The 20,664-nt window shown below is 63.5% G+C and overlaps 2 protein-coding genes and 1 pseudogene across 5 annotated transcripts; 2 read left to right on the top strand and 1 right to left on the bottom strand.

Annotated features, from left to right (window-relative positions):
• Positions 1 to 9: 9 nt before the first annotated feature.
• Positions 10 to 6,964, bottom strand: LOC132245915 (17-beta-hydroxysteroid dehydrogenase type 6-like; annotated as a pseudogene).
• Positions 6,965 to 6,992: 28 nt separating this feature from the next.
• On the top strand, positions 6,993 to 11,060 carry PRIM1 (DNA primase subunit 1). Its single transcript, XM_019477463.2, has 13 exons — positions 6,993 to 7,154; positions 7,237 to 7,394; positions 7,674 to 7,780; positions 7,869 to 7,942; positions 8,249 to 8,385; positions 8,537 to 8,595; positions 9,005 to 9,114; positions 9,384 to 9,475; positions 9,579 to 9,723; positions 9,806 to 9,875; positions 10,038 to 10,132; positions 10,470 to 10,568; positions 10,765 to 11,060. The coding sequence occupies exons 1-13, from the start codon at positions 7,052 to 7,054 to the stop codon at positions 10,782 to 10,784; spliced, it is 1,269 nt and encodes a 422-aa protein (XP_019333008.1). The 5' UTR covers positions 6,993 to 7,051; the 3' UTR covers positions 10,785 to 11,060.
• A 701-nt stretch (positions 11,061 to 11,761) lies between these two features.
• NACA (nascent polypeptide associated complex subunit alpha) lies at positions 11,762 to 20,027 on the top strand. Of its 4 annotated transcripts, XM_059719223.1 has the most exons (10): positions 11,762 to 11,868; positions 12,156 to 12,227; positions 13,333 to 13,476; positions 14,221 to 16,980; positions 18,009 to 18,094; positions 18,271 to 18,348; positions 18,698 to 18,844; positions 19,043 to 19,171; positions 19,353 to 19,475; positions 19,899 to 20,027. In XM_059719223.1, the coding sequence occupies exons 2-10, from the start codon at positions 12,158 to 12,160 to the stop codon at positions 19,911 to 19,913; spliced, it is 3,552 nt and encodes a 1,183-aa protein (XP_059575206.1). In that variant the 5' UTR covers positions 11,762 to 11,868; positions 12,156 to 12,157; the 3' UTR covers positions 19,914 to 20,027. The 4 variants fall into 4 exon arrangements, with proteins under 4 accessions (XP_059575206.1, XP_059575207.1, XP_019332999.2 ...); XM_059719224.1 differs by lacking the exon at positions 13,333 to 13,476; XM_019477454.2 differs by lacking the exon at positions 14,221 to 16,980 and having other exon boundaries at positions 11,766 to 11,868.
• Positions 20,028 to 20,664: the final 637 nt, after the last annotated feature.

Below are 20,664 nucleotides of genomic sequence, written 5' to 3'. Positions count from 1 at the left end.
CAACACGGGTGAAGGGGTAACTGCAGTTTATTTACTCGAGTAAAGACCATAAAACAGCAAAGAGGTAAAATGGCCTTGACTTAAGGGTGGGGCTGTCTTTTATACATTTTCTAACAAAGAAAACTACAAGGTTATTGAATATGCAATACTTATGGTAATCATCTTCTTACATGGTCTGTAAATCTCAGTACTTTTCCAGAGGAAAAAAGTTAGAGTTATCTTACACATTTCAATCTGTTTTCCTGTACTCTGCTGTACCATCTTCTTCCCTCTGGGCCCCCCCCTTATCTTATTTTACTCCTAGCTGCAGCTGGTACCCAGTACACAGACTTAATTTCTGCTTTTTTCTAACAAAATGGTTAAGGCACTTGACATAAGAAAATGGCTGGCTTAGCTATTATTCTGTCTTGTGGTCAGCAACACTGCTTGGCCACAGGTCATGCCTTGTGTTTAGCTACAAAGCTAATACTATTTAATAATTTAAATTATTGTTAACTTAACAGTATACTACAGAAAACTATTTTATTTCAGGGTAAAAACAAACTTGCCCATCACAGCATCCTGACCCAGGCTTTTATTACCTGCAGTGACTTGTAGTCAAGTGACATCCCCACTTTTTGTGCGTGTCCCTGGCTGCGGGGGACGGGAAGGAATTGCTCTGTGCGGCCTGGGCTCAGCTCCCCTCCTGTCCCCATCCCCCGCGCCCTGAAGGTCCAAAGGACCCTGCTGTCCTGCACCCCTGAGGTCAAGCATCTAGACACCCCGTCTCCCAGCCTGCCAGCACCAAACCATCCAAAAACAATGTGGCCTTCCCCACCGAGTGCCTGGGATTTGGGCCTTGTACCCCCTGTGTTGGGAAGGGGCCAGCGCTTTAAGTCCTTGCACCGTGTCGTCCAGAGAAAACGCAGGTGTCCCCTATAGTCACCGGGCTCGGGTCTTTCACCCGTTGGTTTTATCTGTTCATTACACCCAGAACAGCGCCTGTCTAACCCTCGTGGCTACAACCCCGCACCGGCTTCTGCATGTCCCTGGAAGGTGAATAATTGAGCAAGACCCAGAAGAGGCTTCTGCCTGCACACAAGACCAATACCAGCGTACAACCTGCCAGGCTCTTTCCAACACCTTCTCCTGCCAGCAGTGAGTGACAAGGACCCCCACGACTACCTCCCCACAGCCCCCTCTTGAAAAGCTGGGTTCTGTGCTCCAAGGTATGACCTGCTACCTTCTGCGACCCTCCACCAGAGCTCAGCCCTTGCACCATCACGGCAGCAGGGACTGGTCCCGGACCTCCCCCACGGCCCGGCTCAGGGTGTCGCAGCCCATGATGAAGACGTGTTTGTCTGGCAGGTTCCTGACCATCAGCTGCTCCCAGTGCCACCTGCACGGGACATACAGTGCCAAGAGGACCACCAGCCACACCCTCACGGGCACCTTCTGTTGGGGAACAAAGTCACTTGAAGCAGGAGCCACTTCTGACTCCTGGCTGCTGTCAGCAAAAACTCCTTCTTGTACCCACAAGGCAGAGCCCAGTCCCTCCAGTGACGCTCCCCGTGTGCTGCAAGCGAGCAGCCTGCAGACGTGGCCAGAGCAGGCGTGTCTGTGTCTGGGCAGGAACCCACCCAGCATGGAGCTGGGCACCCGCACGTGCCCGTGGGCTCCTCAGGCCTTTGGTAGTGTGAAGCTCACTACCCTGGTGCCCAGGGGGAGCTGAGCAGAAGCACACCTGACACCTGCTCCTGGGCCGAGCGAAGCTGGCCAAGCACCAGTGCCAGCAAGGCAGGCCCGGCTGCACCCTCGTTAGAGACCCAGACCTGGCCTGTGATGCAGGGCCCCTGTGGAGCCTGCTTTGTCCCTTGGTTGCATGGGCAACATGCACATGCACATGTGTGTATGCACGCACACACAGATCACAAAGGGGGTGTCGGACCCCATTTTTGCACTGACAGGGCAGTAGCAGCCCAGGCAGGCTGGGGGGTGCTAATCTCTCCCCTAGAGAGGCCAGTGTAGCTGGTGACGGGTGCAGTGTCTTGGATGTCCCATGTGTCCACAGTCCTCCAGATGGCCCCAGCTCTGTCCCCATCCCCATGGGGCACTGACTGCTCAAGGCACTGACCAGCACCCAGTCGCGGCTCCCGTTCAGCTGCCCTTCAGACAAACACGATGAGGAATCCTACCAGTCCATGGAGCCTTGTGCAGCTGGGAGGCCGGGTGGGTCACGTCAGGTCCTGGCTGGTTGGACCGTAGGGCTCAGCCTCGCCAATTGGTGAAAACCGAGCACCTCCCCCCGTCAGGAGTGGGGCCGAGGTCAGCCGGGATCTGGGGGCAACGGGCAATGATAACAAGAGTCTGTGTTTCTGGCCGGGCCTGAACAAACAAACACCTGATTCCAGGTTGCTCCCTGAAGGCTGCGGGGAGCAAAAGGGACTGGACGGACATCTCCGCCGTTCCCCAGGCTGCCCCTGGGCTTGTTCCCAGCTCCCCGAGAGCCTGAGCTCTAGGGCTCATACTGCCCCAGGATCCCAACTCCCCTGGGCACCTGTGCACCTGTGGCAGGGGCAGCTTTGGAGTCATTCATGTGCCGGGAACGTGGAGAAAGTCCCCAGTGGCAGAGCCGCAGCTCAGTCATCCCCTCTCCTCTGTGCTGGGGTCGGGGCACCCTCCCTAACAACAGGGCAATAATTAACTGCCCCGGACTCCTTCATCACTCCCAGCTCCAGTGGCCACTTATTAATGAGGTTGCAGCCTTGTGCATGGGGCTTTCTATGGGAGGGAGAACAGTGTCCCAGCCAGCAAGGGCAATACGGCCTAGCCTGGTATCAAGGAGAGATCCAAGTGGGGCTTGTGCTGCAGACAGTAACAACCCCGTATCCCTACCATTCCCCACACACATCAGTTAGGAGCTCACGCATGACCTGCGTTAGCCTCTGTATTACCAGACCGTGAGATGTGACCCTGGCGTTTGCTGCTCTTCAGGGAACACGGAAAATCAGGCTTCCTCGGGGGAAGGAGTCCTTGCCCTCTTGGCCTGGCAGGCAGACTGGATTCAGTGGGGCAGTTCCTTTATTGTGGGCGCTGCTGTGAGCGGGATGCTGTGGCGCCAGGCAAACGGGACCGGGAGATATGCCCTGCCCCACTGAGCTTACAGTCTAGGAGCGAGAGCAGGTGGGCGCCAGCAGGCAGGTGGCAGAGGGAGCCCCAGGAAACACAGCGTAGCTTGGTACAGATGCAGGGCAGCGGGGGGCAGACCAGGCTGCAGCCTGGCGCAGAGCTCATACGTCCCATGCCGCAGCCCCTCGGGGGAAGACACAGCCCCTGTCCAACGTGCCCACTCACACCACTGCTGCAGCTTTGTTGCAGAGGCTGCGGGGAGAATCGGTCCCCTGGAGCTGGGGCCTTTTGGGCCACGAACGGGCTGGGCTGGTTCTGCATGACCTTGGACATCACTGGGGTCCCCAGCATTGCACAAGCTCCCCACTGCTTGGCTGTGTTTATTCCCCAGGCAGCTCCTAGAAGCCACCGTGCGGGTCCCCGTTTCAGGAGCTGCCCTGAGCTCTCCCTTTCTCCCTGTTGCAGAACAAGCCCAGGGGAACCAGAGCTGCTACCTGAGCCCGAGCACCAGGGCCCTGCCCAGCCCCGGAGCGACAGAGTCCCACCTACCCCAGTGCAGTAAGTCCCCCATACTCAGCTGCTCTGCCTGTCTCAGCATGGCTAGCAAGCGTCCTGCAGTGCCCCTGGGAACTCCTCCGGGTTTTCTTTGCACACTAACTGCTTGTTAATCACTTGTTACCCCCTCCCCACAAGTGTCTGCAGGGTTTGGTCAGAAGCATTAAGCCGAGGAACCCGGTCCCTGGCTGTAGGGAGTGAGGGGCTTAGCTCTGCTAAGTGGGGGACACAGCTCCGATGCCACCCACCTCTCAGACTCCCCCTACCTCCTATTATGCAGCCTGGGCTGGTTTGGGCAAGACCAGGTCAGCACCAGGTCGGCCACAGCCGTGGGCATGTAGGAGAGGGGGATGAAGAAGAACTGGGCGTCCCAGCCGCCGGAGTAGCGGGTGCGGGGGTGCTGGGCGGTCAGCGCGTGCTCCACGCAGTCGGTGACCAGGGGTAGGTTGGAGCTGCACCCCTTCTGCAGCTTCTCCTGGGACAGCCTGTAGACTGAGCAGAGCCAGGGTGGGGGGTCAGCCCGGGGCAGAGCCTTGGGCATGGGCAGGCACGTGCCCGAGTCTGCAGACAGCCTGTGGCCAGGGTCTGAGCAGGCTGGCAACATGCAGTCACTTCTCTCCCACCCACATGTACACAGACACGCTGCAGGGGCACTCAGCACGCAACACTCACACCCAGCCGTGTTCTGCTATGGCTTCCCCCAGGTCACTGCCGCAGGGCTCCTGGGAAGAGCTGCATCCTGCTAAATGAGGGTGAGCCCTCCAGCAGTGCTCACTGCGAACCGGCCCATGCAGCCTCGGGGAGGCATGACGTAGCATGATCTGGCGTGTTGTATGTAGCCGGCAAAGGGGGCTGTTTGGATCCTGCCATGCACACATGGTTCCTTTAAGGGGTGCTCGCTGCTTCAGGAGAAGAGGCCCTGGCTGCAGGGCGGTGGAGACAGCAGGGAGCAGACCACAGACAATGTGCTGGCCCCTCTATTGCCTCTGGAAGCACCCCCTCCCCGCTGACTCCCCTCGCCCCGAAGAGGACAGAACAGTGCTCACGGGTCTCGAAGTACTGCTGCCCGTAGCTCTCCCGGACCTCCGGCGAGGCACACTGCCATGCCTGCTTCAGGCAGCCCAGGTTGTTCTCAATGTGTGTCATGGGCGTGTGGAAGTAGCCCGGCTCCACCATTGCCACCTTCACCCCGAAGGACCAGAGCTCGTGCCTGGGACAGAGGCAGCCGTCACGCCTCGCCACAGCCCCACAAATGCCTCCCGTCCCACGCCGTGGCCCGAGGGGCAGCCCGTGGCCCCGCATTACCTGAGTGAGTCGGAGAAGGCCTCCACACCGTACTTGGAAGGGCAGTAGCCACCACCACAGAAGGCCAGTCTGCCCAGGATGCTGGCCACGTTGACAACGCGGCCCCGGGCTCTGCGCACCAGGGGCAGCAGGCTCAGCGTCACCTCGATCAGCCCCACCAGGTTCACGTCCAGCACCCTGACGAAGTCAGCCTTGCTCAGCCACTCGTTGGGGGCCACTGGCAGCACCACCCCGGCATTGTTCACCAGGCCCCAGAGCCCTGCGGGGTGAGGGCAGGGAGTGAGCCTGGGCAGAGATGGGACGGGAGACTCCCCCACTCGGGCACGAATCCCAGTGCCGCCAACATCCTGGCCCTGGGCTTACTGCTGAACAGACCCTCTGAGACCCTCCTCTGCCCTCAATGTAGCGCTTTCGCCCTATGATGTGGCTCCACGCCAGAGTCCAGACCCCCCATCGCTCCCCTCCAAAGTGGGACACAGCACCCAGGAGTCCTCGCTCCCTTCTGCCGGCAGCTCCTTTCCCCGTTGCCCCCACAGAGCCCCTCCTGTTGGAGCTCAGAGCTGCCCCGGAAAAGGCAGGAGGAAACACAGAGGATTTTCTCCCTGCACCCCAGTGTCACCCACCCCGGACTCGGGATGCATCGTGCCAGGGATACAGCAGCCTCACCTCGGTCCCCCACCTGCCCCTTCACCCAGGCAGTGGCCGCGGCAATGCTGTCGGAGCGAGTGACATCCAGGATCACCGTCTGCAGCCTCCCCGACGTCGCCTGCCGCAGCCGCTCGGCCCCCTGCTCCGTCAGACACGCCGCCAGCACCCGCAGCCCCCGCCCGTCCAGCTGCTTGGCCAGCAGGTGCCCGAAGCCGGAGTCGCAGCCCGTGATGAAGACATGTTTGTCCGGGAGGTTCCCGACCGTCTGCCGCTCCCGGTACCATCGGCACAGGAGGTACAGCGCCAGCAGGGCCACCAGGTACAGCCACATCTTCACAGGCGTGGGGGAACAGCCACCTGAGGTCAGAGCTGTGTCCAAATGCGACCACCTCTGGGGAGGTTTCCAGCAGCTCCTCGCAAGTCATCAATAGCTGGGTGCCTGTCAGCCTGGGAGGAGCTGGCCCAGTCAGGCAGTTGCAATTCAGCACTGGACTTTTACCCACTATGGAGGAAAATATTGTTATTCCCTTCCTTCCCCAGCCTCGCTCATGGCCAAGAGACCAGCTGCAAGCTCTGGAGCAGGCATGGGGCATGGGGACCTGGCACCCACCTTTACCCCAGGGTACAAGTGTGCCCCTTGGCAGTAACACAGGGCAGCTCACCGCTGGTAATCTGTATCTCGGCTTGCCCCGGGGATCCCTGCCCCTTCCCGTGCCCATCCCCTGGATGATCCTAGTTCTGGTCACGCCAGCTTTGGGCTCAAGATCACTCCTGCTTTTCCCTTTGGGGTCACCCCTGACGCTGGGATGTCTGGGGGAAACCAGACAGAACTGGGGCCTCCCCACCCCCCCCCCACTTACCTGCCCTAGCTGCCTCCAGCCTGGAGCTGCCCAGGGCAGGGGTGGTTGATGCCTGTGCGAGACCACCCCAGGTACGGCCTGGATGCAAACCCCCCATGCTCCCCCACCTGCCCCCTGTGCCACTTGGCTCCGGCTCCAACGCTTTTCCACAAAGCCACTCATCTGGTGGCGGGGACACTGTCCTGAGGGCTGCTTGGCTGGTGGCGGGGTCACGGCACTGCCCTGGGTGATCATTAATCGCCCTGGAGGTCAGCAGGTCCTGCCTAGGGCCGGCTCTACCCGCGGCCTCGGGGCCAGGGATTCATGGGGGCTGGAGGGCAGCAGCTCCTGGGGTCGGTCCCGCGGCCCTGCCCCACGCTGCACGTGGGGCCGGGATCAGGGCGGTGCCCGGCGCTGCGCGGGGGCGGAGCGGTGCTCGGCGCTGCACGTGGGGCCGGGATCAGGGCGGTGCCCGGCGCTGCGCGGGGGCGGGGCGGGGCGGGGCGGGGCTCGGCGCTGCACGTGGGGCCGGGCCCGGACTACAGCTCCCAGCCGCCCGGGCCGGGGCCGGTTTCGCGCGCGCCGCCGCCGGGGCCATGGCGGGGTTCGAGCCGAGCGCCCTGCCCGAGCTGCTGCCGCTCTACTATCGCCGCCTCTTCCCGCACGGGCCCTACGGCCGCTGGCTCGGCTACGGAGGCGGTGAGTGCGGGGCTGCGGGCCGGGCCGGGGCGGGAGAGCGGGGCCGGGGACCCGGGCACCGAGCCGGCGGCTCCCCCCGCAGTGGAGAAGAACTACTTCGCCCGCCGCGAGTTCTCGTTCACGCTGCGCGACGACATCTACGTGCGGTACCAGAGCTTCGAGCACCCGCAGGACCTGGAGAAGGAGCTGCAGAAAACCTGCCCCTACAAGGTGGACATCGGGGCGGTGTACTCGCACCGGGTGAGTTGGGGCACGGGGCTGCCTGAGCTGGCATGGCGCGCTGCCCTGGCCCCGTCTGCGCTGGCAGAGCCCGGGCGTCGCGGTCTCTCCCCGTGTCGGCGCCCGGCGGAGAACCCGGAGTCGGAGGCCTGGGTTGCAGCAGGGGTCACGGGGCAGGCGTTCAGCTCCAAGGCAGCCGGGCGGGGGCTACATCTGCCCCCAGAAGCCAGACGGCTCCGTGGGGGACGTGCGGGGTGCGGAGCGGCGGCCCCCGGCGCTGACCTGTCGCTCCCGGCCCAGCCGAGTCAGCACAACGCACTGCGCTCGGGGGCCTTCCAGGCCCAGGAGAAGGAGCTGGTGTTCGACATCGACATGACCGACTACGATGACGTCCGCGGGTGCTGCAGGTACTCGCCGGGGCCTGGAGGCCGTGGGGGTGGGTCAGCACTGGTGTGTCCAAAGCCAGTGCCATCCCCATGGCCTCCCTCCCTGCAGCTCGGCCGAGATCTGCTCCAAGTGCTGGACCCTCATGACCATCGCCATCCGCGTCCTCGACCGAGCACTTGTGGGCAAGTACCCATCCGTCAGGGTCCGGGGGGTGCAGCACCGTGGTTCCTGGTTGTATCAGGGTAGTTGTGGCGGCTGCAGGAACCCAGTTGCCCAGTTGGGGCTCTCAGCACCGCTGTCCTGGGCCCAGCCTTGCTTACTGCAGGACTGGGGGCTGCGGGTCTGGAGTTAGGGGCACCAGAAGGGCTGTCCGGGAGGGGGGCAAGGGCTGCAGGTTGGGAGTCCGGGAGTGAGGGGCAATGGTCAGACTGGGGGGTGCTCCTCCCCCCCAGCAGGCCCTGCCTGACCCCACACCTTGTGCCCCACAGAGGACCTGGGGGTGCAGCACCGCCTCTGGGTGTACTCGGGCCGGCGCGGCGTGCACTGCTGGGTGTGCGACGACACTGTGCGCAAGTGGTCCTCCTCGCTGCGCTCCTCCATCGTCGACTACCTCAGCCTGGTCAAGGTGCGGCAGGGGGTCTCCTGGGGGCTGCATCTGACCCCAGTCCCCCATTGCAGCTGCTCCAGGCAGGCCAGGTGCTGGGAGCTGTCGCCTGGCACCCGGGCCTGGGGCAGATTTGCTCCATCCTGACCATCTCCTCTTGCTCCCCGCCCAGGGTGGGGCTGACACTGTCAAGAAGGTGAATCTCTCTGACCCTGTGCACCCCTTCATCAGGTTAGTGCCCCCCCATGAAGCCCCTTGACAGGCCCTAGTCGTGGGCCTGATTCACCCCAGTGCCAGGACCACTCTGCCCTGTGCTGGCAGCTCCCTCCTGCCTGACCTGGGTGCCGCTCCACCCCCGGGGACCAGGCGTAGTAGACAAGCTTGTTGGGAACAAGGCAGCAGGGATCCAAAGAGACCCGTTCCTCTCTGGAGGGCAGTAGCTCCCTTATGGCCTCCCCTCAACCAGGGTGGGGGTGCCCCCAAGGGACCCCTATTGGTACCCCCCACAGCTGGAAATGTCCCCGCAGTCCCAAAGTAGGCACAGACTTGGCCAGGGGAGGGTCCCAGCGTCCTGGGAGCGGAGGGCCGCAGGCATGGCCTCCAGGGAGCCAACCCCACCATCCCGTCTGCTTCTCCCCAGCAAGTCGCTGCGCCTGGTGGAGGAGCGCTTTGAGGAGTATGCACTGCTGGGGCAGGACATCCTGGGCAGCCGTGAGAGCTGGGACAAGGTGCTGGCCCTCGTCCCAGAGCATATCCTTCTGCCCAGCTCCAGCTGCCTTTCACTTTGCCTGGGGAAGGGGCTGGCAGCGGTGGGGGCTTGCATGTTTAGGGCCAGAGAAGCATGCAGGGGAGAGCTTGTGCCCGTGCTTGTGTGCACATGCTCACGTGTTGACACATGCTGCATTACAGGCTCTACATCTGTGTCCATCTAGTGCTTCGGTGCAGACCTCCGTGCTTCCACGCATGGTTGAGGGGGTGGGGGGTCCATGCAATGTTGTCAGTCCTTAGCTGGTGCCCACCCCTGCGCGAGCAGCTGCAGCAGGATTTTCCCCGGAAGCGTGACTCGGTGCAGCGCTGGGCCCGGCTAAAAGCCCTCGTCGAGAAGTCCAGGGTGAGAAGCTGGGGGGCAGGGGGCACTGGGAGGCTGTTGAGGGGGGCAGGCCACTGCTGGGTGCAGGGGGAATTCAACTGTCCTTGTTTCCCCGCCCCCACAGCAGTCCTCAAGCAGCTCGAAGAAGCTGCCATCCTACGCAGAGAAGGAAATCATGCTGCAGTTCTGTTTCCCACGCCTGGACGGCAACGTCAGCAAGGGCCTCAACCACCTGCTCAAGAGCCCCTTCAGTGTCCACCCCAAGACAGGTACAGCCCAGGGGAAGGGACCCCCAGGGCAGGGAGTGGACCCTGGTGAGCCTGGACATGATGTGGACTTTGCCCCCGGCAGGTCGCATTTCAGTCCCTATCGATGTTCAGCGGCTGGACCAGTTCGACCCCTTCGCCGTCCCCACCATCAGGTAGCTGTGGGTCACTAGCCCCTCTAGGCTGCTCTGCCCAGCCCCGAGCGGGCCACCCCAGCAGCAGAGTGGCCTTAGGGGCTTCTGGTCAGTCCCCTCCTACTCTCTGGAGTACCTTGTACCAGGTTGGGGGTAGGGAGTCTTACTCTTCTTCTCCTCTAGCTCTCTCTGCCGTGAGCTGGATGAGGCCAACGATGCTGACGAGGACAGGGACAAGGAGAATGAGGAGGATCCTGAGCCCAAGCGCCGTGTCCGGGGTGAGCAATTTGTGAGCCCCTGAGTTGCATCCTCGTGCCTCAGTTTTCTCTCCCAGCCAATCCCATTGGCTCTGACCGAGCTCCCCAGGACAGGTTGTGTCCCTTAGCCCAGCTGCACCGTCCCCAGAGCCTGGGGTCAGCACTGTGACACTTGGCATTGGCGCCGTGGAGATTTCTGCCCCGGCCGTGAGGGTCGGAGCCTGGCTGGGCTGTGCCAGAAGTCAGCCCAGAAAGGCAGCCTGGGTTGGGCATCTTGGCTACCTCCTGGTGGCATGGCCATGGGGCAGGTGCGTGGTGAGGCATCTTCACACAGCACCCCAAACGTCTCATCCCTCAGACTACAAGAGGACCAGCCTGGCGCCCTACGTACGGGTCTTCGAGCGCTTTGTGGAGGACATGGAGAGGGCTCGCAGGGGCGAGCTGCTTCGGAGGAGTGGTGAGAGACAGAACCAGGCTGGGCAGGGGTGCCTCTACCTCTCCCTTCCCCAGGACCCGGCAGGGGGCAAGAGATCCCACAGGGCAGGGGGCTTTGGCAGCTACGCAGGGTCTGAGCAGTGAAGGAGGCGTGGGGGGGGGCTCAGCCTGTCCTTGCTGCTGCTGCTGCTGCTGCAACCCCCTTCTCTTCCCTGCAGACCTGCAAGGAGACTTCTGATGTTCCCTGCCCCGACCTCTCCCATCTTCTGTGCCTTCCTCAGAGACTCGGGCATGGTCATCATCACTGACCAGCGCCTGCTCAGGCCTTAGCCACTTTTTGGATGGCTTCTCTGGTCTCCCAGCTCTACTCTTCTTCCTCGCTGGAGCCTGTGCCGTGGTCTCCGCTCTCTCCCACCCCCTCAGAGCGTGAGGCAGGCAGCAGCCCGGCGCTTCATCCCAGGCTTCCTCCTTTTGTACTTTTTGTATGCAAAAGCCATTAAAAGGTTCAGTGAAAGCTGCTGTGAGTGTGCGTCCGGTGGGCCGAGATCAACAGGATGCGTCTGGGACGGAGGGGACGCCATCCCCTGCGTCCTGGGAAGGAGGATGTGCGCGAGAGGAGCTCAGCGCCCGGGGGGAGAGTGTGGGGTAAGCTGCTCTCACCCCCGGCTGTTTTGGCCGCAGGCTCTATTTCCCTGCAGGGGTTTTCTCAGCAGGTGGCAGTGGGCCGTCTTGGTGAGGACAAGTGTGGGGGGAGGGGGGACGTACTGCCTGGCACCTGTGTTGGGGTGCAAGGTGTGGGCATAGCTCTGGCCTCCCTTTGGGGCAATTCCCCCCTGCAGGTTTCTCTAAGGTGGCACCCCACAGCGTTCGCACCTCTGTTATCTGCACGGGGGACTCGGGCCTGAATGCGAATGGGGCAGACAAGGCCCCGGGCTGGGGCGGAGCAACCTACACCCCTGGGTCCTCGAAAGGAGGGGGAGACAACCCCCGGCTGCAGCCCTTGGCTCTGGCCTCTGCTTCCAGCAAGGGGCAGGGGACAGCTCTGACCCATCCCGACCCTTGCTCTCAGCAAGGGACCAGGGGCAGGTGTGCCTCGGCAGAGGGTAGCTCGGGGTCGCCCTGGCCCTGGGGAGCAGCCCCCTTGGCCAGAGCCCGGTGGGGGGCGGCACGGAACAGCCGCAGCTGCAGCGCCCCGCGCGGAAGGACGAGGGCGCTGCGGGACACTGCCCCCTGCCCCGGAAGTCCTCCCTCTCCCGGAAGTCGCTCCTCCGCCAGTGTCTCGCTCTCTTTCCGCCGCCATCTTGGGCCCCGCTCCGCGCACGGTGAGTCCCGCCGCTTCCATCCGCCGCCATCCGCGCCAGGGCGGGCCGGGGGTAGCGGGGGGCGGCCGGGGGGACCCCGCCGGGCCGGGCCGCGCGGGTCTGGGGAGCGGGGGCCGGCGGGCGGGGCGGGCACAAGCAGCCGCTCCGGGCGGGGGCCGGGCCCGCTGCCCCAACACCGCCTCCCGGGCCGCTCGCTGGCTTTGCCCGTCTGCCCCTCCCGGCGGGAATGGACTTCCCGGGCCCGCGGCTGACGGCCCCTCTCCTCTCCCTTCTCTTCCCGCGGCCAGAAATGCCAGGTGAAGCCACAGAAACCGTCCCCGCCACAGAGCAGGAGCTGCCGCAGCCGCAGGCCGAGACAGGTGAGCTCAGTGAAGGGGGCCGGGCTCGGGCTGGTCTGGGCAGCGGTGCGTCCAGGCCGGGGAGGGCGAGCAGTGCGCCGCGCCCTGCCCTGCCCACGGGGACGAGCGCACGGGGTCTCGGCGGCACCAGGCGGTGGCGTCGCGTGCACAGACTGTGACCGTGGGGCCCCGCCTGCCGTGGTCCCGGGTGACACGCTGGGGCGCGGGTGCCGTCCCTCTGCCATCACCTCGCTGGGTCTCCTCTCCCCGTGGTCCCGGGCGTTGCTGCAGTTGCCGGGCCCCAGCGGCATGTCCTGCCCGTGGTAAAGGGGGTCTGCTCTCCCATTCGCGTCCGTGTGTGGCTGGCGCGCCAGGCTCCTGCAGGGGGATCCAAGATGCTTTTCTCTTTCCCGGCTCGCCCTCCTGGTGCCTCGGCGGGTGGGAGAGGCAGCGCCACAGGTCCCTTCCTGTGCAGTGTTCCCTGTTGCCTGCGACGCCAGGCCTCTTTGCAGCCAAGGGGCATTGCTGTAAAACCACGAGGGGCAGCTGGGGCTCTGGGAGCTGCCCCTGATCAAGGCGATGGCATCCCTGGTGGGGTTGGCTTTGCGTAGGACAGGGACACACGATGCCTGGTGACACCGTCTGGCTGTGGTGTCCCCGCACGGCCTGCCCGGGCCAGGCCCCACAGTGCTGAGGGTGCTGGCAGGAGGGCCCCGGGGCAGCTCCAACTCCTGCTTGCGTTTGCTGTGTGTGGGCTGGGGGCTGTGCCCAAACCCACTCCTGTCCAGCTTCTTCACTCTCTCGCTTGACTCTTGAAGGTGCCTTGGCTGCTGGATCCAGTTAGCAATAGTCTGGCCTTGTTGGCTGCCTCTGCCCTGAGGCTCAGGGACCCTGCATGACTGACCAAGCTTCCCTTCCCACCCCGCTCCAGGCTTTGGGAGAACTTAGTGCATGGCTGGCGATGGGGGATCCTGTGCGGTGGCCGTGTGGGTCCAACTCGGAGACCATAGGGGAAAGTGGCAGAGCCCCATCCCTCTCTGGGGCCCGACGGTCTCTGAGGGGACTCTGCGGGTCTGCCGCCGCTCCAGGACTAGGGGGGCGAACTCAACGGCTGATGCTATTGCAGTAACTGCCCCCTCTGCCCCTGGGGAGGCGCGTGGGGCTCTTGTGGGAGCAACGCTGGCAGCTGAGGAGACCAAAGCAGCTGCCACCAAGAGACCTGAGGTGGCAGGCGAAGGGTCCCCGGCTGAGGCTGCTCCAGAGCTTTCAGGTAGGTCCAAAGCGATGGCAGGAGCCAGGAGGTCGTCTCTGGGGGTGTTGGATGAGCTGGCAACTGGTCCCGAGGGCCCTGTGCTGGCTGGGGAGCTGCGCCGCCTTACCTGGGTAACCACTGTCCCTCAGCGCCCAAGCCTCCAGCGGGCACCACACCCACAACTCCTCTTCCTCACCTGCGCGGCACGGTGCGGGGGGTCGTGGCACTAGCAGTAGCTGTTCAGAGGGTGAGGCGCGGTGCTGTGTGACCTGCTGACGTTTCCTCCCTGGTCTTGGGCGTCATCCTGGTCCCTAGCACTGCTGCTTGCAAGCCTGGGCGTGTGGCCGCCCCCGCTCAGCCCAGCTAAGCCACCTCAGCAGCTTGGCATGTGCCTGAGGGTGGCACCAAGCTGCAAGGACTGGGCCCTGTTAGCACAAGTGCAGTCCTTGGAACTGGCCTGGGCCCAGCCCTGGAGGGTCAGGGTAGCCTGCAGCATGCCAGGGCTTGGGGCCTCTGTGGCCTGCAGCACCCTGTCACATGGACCTAGCCTTGGCAGGGCATGGGCTGCAGCAGCTCATGGGCATCCTGATGTCCTGGCACTCAGATGCTGCGATGGGTCACGGAGGCGCTTTCCCTGGTGCCCGTCTCGGTCCTGTCTCCCTCAGCGGCGGGGGGGCCATCGGTGACCTGGGTGTGCTGGTAGCTCTCGCCTTTTTTCCCCGTTTTTCCTGACCGCGCTGACTTGTCTTCTTTCCACTCCAGCTGCTCCTCCCGTCTCTCCAGCTCCCACGTCTGCTCCTCCCCCGGCGCTGGCCCCACCTCCATCTCCATCATGCGCTGCCCCTCCTGACTCTGCCCCTGCCCCACTGGGCCCTCCCAGTGCCCCTGCTAGCCTGGCCCTGGAACCAGGGCAGCCCAACCCACCCTGCCCCGTGACCCCAGCTCTGCCTCCTCCTGCCCCCTCTCCCTGCCCTGTAGCCACAGCTCTGGCCTCTCCCTGCCCCGTGGCCCCAGCTCTCGCTCCTTCCTCCCCTATGGCCTTGACTCTGGCCTCTCCTGCCTCCCCTTCCTGCCCCATGGTCCCACCTCTGGCCCCTCCTGTCTCCCCTCCCTTCCCCATGGCCACAGCTCCAGCCCCTCCTGCTGCCCCTCCCTGCCCTGTGGCCTCGGCACCGGCCCCTCCTGCCTCCCATCCCCTCCCCATGGCCACAGCTCCGGCCTCTCCTGCCCCCCCCCTTTCCCCTCCTGTGGTCCCAGCTATGGTGGCACCTGAATTATCATGTCCCATGAAGCTCCCAGTTCCAGCAGCTGGCATGGCCATGGCAGTGGCCAGCCCCTCTGCCCCAGCCCAGGTCCTTGGGGCCCCAGCTGCTTCTGCATCTCCAGGCTCTCAGCCTGTGGCCCCGGCTCTGGCCTCTCCTGCCCCTCCCCTCTCCCCTTCTGTGGTCCCAGCTATGGTGGCACCTGAATTATCATGTCCCATGAAGCTCGCAGCTCCAGCGGCTGGCATGGCTGTGGCAATGGCCAGCCCCTCTGCCCCAGCCCAGGTCCCTGGGGCCCCAGCTGCTTCTGCAGCTCCAGGCTCTCAGCCTGTGGCCCCGGCTCTGGCCTCTCCTGCCCCTCCCCTCTCCCCTTCTGTGGTCCCAGCTATGGTGGCACCTGAATTATCATGTCCCATGAAGCTCGCAGCTCCAGCGGCTGGCATGGCTGTGGCAATGGCCAGCCCCTCTGCCCCAGCCCAGGTCCCTGGGGCCCCAGCTGCTTCTGCAGCTCCAGGCTCTCAGCCTGTGGCCCCGGTTCTGGCCTCTCCTGCCCCTCCCCTCTCCCCTCCTGTGGTCCCAGCTATGGTGGCACCTGAATTATCATGTCCCATGAAGCTCGCAGCTCCAGTGGCTGGCATGGCCGTGGCAATGGCCAGCCCCTCTGCCCCAGCCCAGGTCCCTGGGGCCCCAGCTGCTTCTGCAGCTCCAGGCTCTCAGCCTGTGGCCCCGGCTCTGGCCTCTCCTGCCCCTCCCCTCTCCCCTCCTGTGGTCCCAGCTATGGTGACACCTGAATTATCATGTCCCATGAAGCTCCCAGCTCCAGCAGCTGGCATGGCAATGGCCAGCCCCTCTGCCCCAGCCCAGGTCCCTGGGGCCCTAGCTGCTTCTGCAGCTCCAGGCTGTCAGTCTGCTGCCACCTCCCTGGCTTCCCCCACTCCAGCCTCTCCCATTTGTCCTCTTATCCCCAGCTCCTCTGCTGTCCCCCTGGGCACCCCTGTGACAACAGCTGGGCCATTGCCTGCTCCTCCACTGGCTCCTGTCACCGCTCCTGTCACTGCAGCTGCTCTGGTAGGCCCTGCCCCCAGGATCCCGGCTGCTGCCGCTCTGTCTCAGAGTCCTGCCTCTCTGGCAGCTGCCCCAGGTCCCTTGTCTCCCCCCACGACACCAGCAGCAGGCCCTGCTTTGCCACCAGGTCCAGTCCTGGCCCCTGCAACCCCCTCCCCTCCCGCTTCCCTGACAGCCCCTGGACCACAGCCTGGGACACCAGCCACAGCTGCTCCCCCCTCTCTGCCAGCTCCTGCCCCTGCCCCCATGACCTCTCCTGCTCCCTTGGGAGCCCCAGCTGTGGCCCCGGTGACATCACCCATGGTGCCAACCCCCAGCTCTGCCCCTGCACCTATCCCTATAACCTCAGTAGTGGGGGTTCCACTCCCTGCCCCTGGGACCCCTCAGGTTCCCACCTCTGCCCCCAGAACACCTTTGGCAGCCACTTCTCTGCCATGTGCTGCCCCTCCCAAGTCCCCCACTCCTGAGTCTCTCCTGCCCCCCCTCCTTCCGCCTGCTTCCCCTGGGCTGGGGGCTCCGGTCCTCCTTAGCCCTGCACCCCCAGCTCCCTCTGAGGCTCCAGGCTCTCCCCTGTTCTCTCTCTCTCCTACCCTTACAGCTTCTCCCAGGGCATCTATTCCTCCTCCAGCTGCCCCAGCCCCATCTCTTTCTCCTGGGGCCCCTCTGGCCCCAGTTCTGGTCACCCCCACTCTACCTGCTGCCTCTCTGAGCCCTTTTTCTCCTGCTGGGGCTCCTGCTCCTGTCCCAGAGGCATTAGCAGAGTCTGCCACCCCCAGCTCTGCCTCAGGTGACAGCCTGGCTCCTGTCCAGCCCCCCAAAACACAAGCTGCCCCGTGTCCGGCCTCTGTAGCCCTCCCTGCTTTTCCTGTTACCCCAGCGAGTGCTGCAGCGCAGCCTCCTGCCCCTGAGAAGAAGCTGTCACCTGCCCCCATCCCTGCCAAGCTGTCTGCTCCTCCAGCCTCAGCTGCTCCCACTCCCAAAGCCCCACCTCCTGCCCCTGCCCCTGCTCCTGCCATTGAGGACAACGAGCTGCCGCCCCTGATCCCCCCGGAGGGGCCCGCTGACGAGCCGCCCCTGCAGCCCGTCCTGGTGGACCTCTCCTCTCCCAGAGCGGCCGCAGCCCCGGCCGATGTCCCCGCTCCTCCTCCTGCGGCCCCGGCTCTGGCCAAGCCGCCTGTGCTGAAGAATGACAAGGGTATTTGTTGCCTGGGTGTGCTGTGCGCATGGAGTGTCCCCAGCCACCCGCTGTGCACTAACCCACAACCCGGCTTGGTAGTCTAGAGGGTGGTATCCCCACAGCCTGCCTGGGCCAGGGTGGGCAGGCAGGCTGCGGGTGCTGCATGGTGTTGCGTGTCACTAACAGGGCTCCCACACACATGCACACAGCTTGGGGGGCGGGGGAGTTCAGCTCTGTTTCCCAGTCACCCGGTTTGAGCCCCAGGCAGCTGCTTTGCCAGCGTCTGCTGCGTGTCTAACCCATCCCTCCCTAGCCCACCTGCCTCTGCATCTGGGGCTGCAGGGTCACTCCAAGGCCTTCAGAGGTCAGGGTAGGATGCAGACACTGGAGCTGCCCATGAGGCAGGTGCTCACTGCTTTGGCTTCCCTCTGTGTCAGCCACATCCATCCACTTCCCTGCCTTTCGGGGGGGTGGGGGGTTGCAGCTGCCACTCGAGCGTGCCCTGCAGGCTGAGGGCACATGCCAGTCTACCTGTTTGTGGCTGTATCTAGACTATGGTGGTGCCAGCACAGGGCCACCAAGCTGCTGCCTTGCTCACAGGGAGATTTGTGCCAGCTTCACCCCTGGCAGAGCCTGAGTCCTGGGACTTCAGGGCCTGGCACAGCTACTGGCTTACAGGACCCAGAGCCATCTTGCCCGAAGGGGGTTTGACCTCACCAATGGAGCCAGCAAGAGGCCGGGCTCCAAGAGAATCGGATCTGGTTCCCATGAGCTACGCTGGCCTACTCCCTGGTGGGACCGGAGCCACCTTCACGCTGGCGTCTGGCACATGGCACTGTGTTGTCAGGGCTCGAGCTGGGTCCTGAGAAAGGCACAGCCTTTGTAATCCACTGGGCCTGGAGAACAAACTGGGCACCCAGCACCACAGATCCAACATTCACAGCACCACGGTGGGGGCCCAGCCTGAGCAGGTCTGGCTGTTCTGTCTGGGCCTGCCTGCCCCTCGCTCCGTGCTGGGAAACCTGACACCCATTTTCTCTCCCCAGGGTCTGGCACAGAGTCCGACAGCGACGAATCCGTCCCAGAGCTCGAGGAGCAGGACTCCACACAGGCCACAACACAGCAGGCACAGGTGAGGGTCCCACCAGACGGGAGGAGGGTCCTACCGCACTGGGGATGGGCGCAAACCTGGGAAAGATGTGGATGGCATGATATAAGCCCTGGGCTTCATGGGCAGCTCTCCAGCAATGGGAGCAACTGGCCTACCCCCACTGCTGTCTGATGGTCCTCTTGCCTGTGTTCCTGCAGCTTGCAGCAGCCGCCGAAATAGATGAAGAACCCGTCAGCAAAGCAAAACAGAGCCGGAGCGAAAAGAAGGCACGGAAGGTATGAGGAGGAGCTGACGTGGTCCAAGCTGTGCGGTCCCCCTACAGGCAGCCTGGGAGAGCCTGGCAGCAGGAAGTCAGGCCCAGCCTCAGCCCTGCCTCAGCCTGACTCAAGGGCGCTCGTGACCCCCCACAGCTCTGAGTTTCCCTGTCTGTGGGAGAAGCTAGAGCACACTGAGTCAGCCCAGGGTCCCATGGTAAAACGGAGGCCCAAACCTGGCCTCTACTTTCCCTCTTCACCCCCCCATCTCTGACCGTGGTTCTATAGCAGTCCAGTGCTGAGGCTGTGCCAGCCCTTTGGGACACGATGAGCCCCAGCCCGATACTTCCCTGCTCCCTTCGCTCTCTAGGCAATGTCCAAGCTGGGCCTTCGCCAGGTCACAGGAGTAACCAGGGTCACCATCCGGAAATCTAAGAACATCCTCTTCGTCATCACAAAGCCAGACGTGTACAAGAGCCCCGCGTCAGACACTTACATTGTCTTCGGGGAGGCCAAGGTGCGGGGGCGGTCTGGGCCATCTGTCTCTCACTGACCTATGTCTGGGTTGTGGTGGCAGTGGCGGGGACTTTTCTTCCGTGGGTGTGGGCAAGGCAGGAGTGTTCCTTGGCACCTTGTCTCGGGGTGGTGGCCGGGCTCTGGGGATGCCCGCAGAGCCCCCCCAACAGCTTCACTGCACCACGGCCTCTTCCCCCAGATCGAGGATCTGTCCCAGCAAGCACAGCTGGCAGCCGCTGAGAAGTTCAAGGTGCAAGGAGAAGCCGTGTCAAACATCCAGGAGAACACACAGACGCCCACAGTGCAGGAGGAGAGCGAGGAGGAGGAGGTGTGTGCCCACAGCTGGCCCTTGCGTCTAGCAGAGCATGCTGAGAACTGGGGCTCTTACTCCTGTTTGGGTGCCATTCCCCCTCCCTGCCCCTACCCTGGGTTGAGCGATGCTGTCTTCATGGGGCCAACCCCGTGTCAGCCTGATGCCCCCCAAGCCAACCCTGCTTCTCTCTGCTCAGGTGGACGAGACTGGCGTGGAGGTGAAGGACATTGAGCTCGTCATGTCGCAGGCCAACGTGTCCCGGGCGAAGGCAGTGCGCGCCCTCAAGAACAACAGCAACGACATCGTAAATGCCATCATGGTGAGTGTCCCTGTGGCCAGGCACCAATTGTGGGGCAGTGAAGAGCAGCAGGGAGCGGGTTTCCCCCGGGACATACAGCCATGGACAGTGGTGCCAGGAGCCCTGTGGGCCATGCCTCTGAGAGCCCATGCCTCCTTCCCACCTCTGCTCGGTAGGGCCAGCCTGGCACTGCCCTGCTCGGGCATTCCTCATTCTCCATCCTCACCACCTGGCAGGGATGGGGCAAACAGGACGGCTCCAGGCATCCCAGCCCCCTCTGGGCTTTGTGGCCAGGCAGAGAGCCAGTGGGGGGAGGTGCCAGGCTGCTAACTGCCCCATATCAAATCAAGAGAGCTCAGAACTGTCTGCCCCCTTCACAGGAATCCCCCTGCCCCACGTGGGGCAGCCTCTGATCCCTCTCTCCCCTTCTCTCCCCTTCTGCAGGAGTTGACGATGTAGCCGTGGGAAGGGAGGAACCTTTTTGGTGTTTCAAAGCAGAGTCGATCACAGCTAGATTTAACCTTTGTACAATTTCTATCAAGGAATAAACGTTGTGGCTTCTTGTTGGTGAAACCCTCCTATTTTCTTGGTTGAACTCTGCACTTCCCAGAGGAGCTGAGCCCGTGGGGGGCCGAGATGCGCCTTGTTCCCCTGCCTTCGTCCTCTGTGAGGCAGCAGGACCCCCGTGCATTAGCCCCTGGGTGTGTTTCCTGAGCAGGGAACACTGGTCTTCAACTTGACGTCCCAGCAGGCAGGTCTGTGGAGTGTCACTCAGAGCTGGGGCCAAGTCCCTAGAAATCTGGGCTGCCATACGTGAGGGGTTTAAACCCGACCCCTTTGCCTCCTGGCTCTCAAGCCTTCACATCGTGCTTTCTCCACGTCGCTCCAGACCCAGACGCCAGGGTTGTATGGATGGGAAATCCTCTCGGAAACGCGTGAGCTCACCCCAGGGGACGACGTCAGCAAACACTGAGATGCCACACGAGCCGGCGGCCCTGTAATTACACAAACAATTCCCCCCTGAATGCTGTCTTGCTGGGAGGTTTCCTCGGAGTTTGCTGCCAGCAGCCTGCTGAGTCACCTGCTGTGGTGTGGCCCTTGCCTGGACTTGCTGTCACTGTATCGTCTTTCTATTGCAGTGGCACCACGGAGCCCTGCTGCCCGAGGCTTGGACATGCGGTAAAACAGGTCCTGCCATTTTAAACGTGCC

Source organism: Alligator mississippiensis, chromosome 15, assembly GCF_030867095.1.
Source record: "Alligator mississippiensis isolate rAllMis1 chromosome 15, rAllMis1, whole genome shotgun sequence".
Lineage (NCBI taxonomy): Eukaryota > Metazoa > Chordata > Crocodylia > Alligatoridae > Alligator > Alligator mississippiensis.
This window is presented reverse-complemented; position numbering and strand designations above follow the sequence as displayed.

Excerpts from the sequence above, each read along its gene's own strand:
- PRIM1 (XM_019477463.2), top strand. The coding sequence starts at position 7,052 with ATGGCGGGGTTCGAGCCGAGCGCCCTGCCCGAGCTGCTGCCGCTCTAC. Across the intron at positions 7,155-7,236 it reads CTGGCTCGGCTACGGAGGCG|TGGAGAAGAACTACTTCGCC; the intron begins GTGAGTGCGGGG and ends CTCCCCCCGCAG. Across the intron at positions 10,133-10,469 it reads GCCCAAGCGCCGTGTCCGGG|ACTACAAGAGGACCAGCCTG; the intron begins GTGAGCAATTTG and ends CTCATCCCTCAG.
- NACA (XM_059719223.1), top strand. The coding sequence starts at position 12,158 with ATGCCAGGTGAAGCCACAGAAACCGTCCCCGCCACAGAGCAGGAGCTG. Across the intron at positions 18,095-18,270 it reads CCACAACACAGCAGGCACAG|CTTGCAGCAGCCGCCGAAAT; the intron begins GTGAGGGTCCCA and ends GTGTTCCTGCAG. Across the intron at positions 18,349-18,697 it reads GCGAAAAGAAGGCACGGAAG|GCAATGTCCAAGCTGGGCCT; the intron begins GTATGAGGAGGA and ends TTCGCTCTCTAG.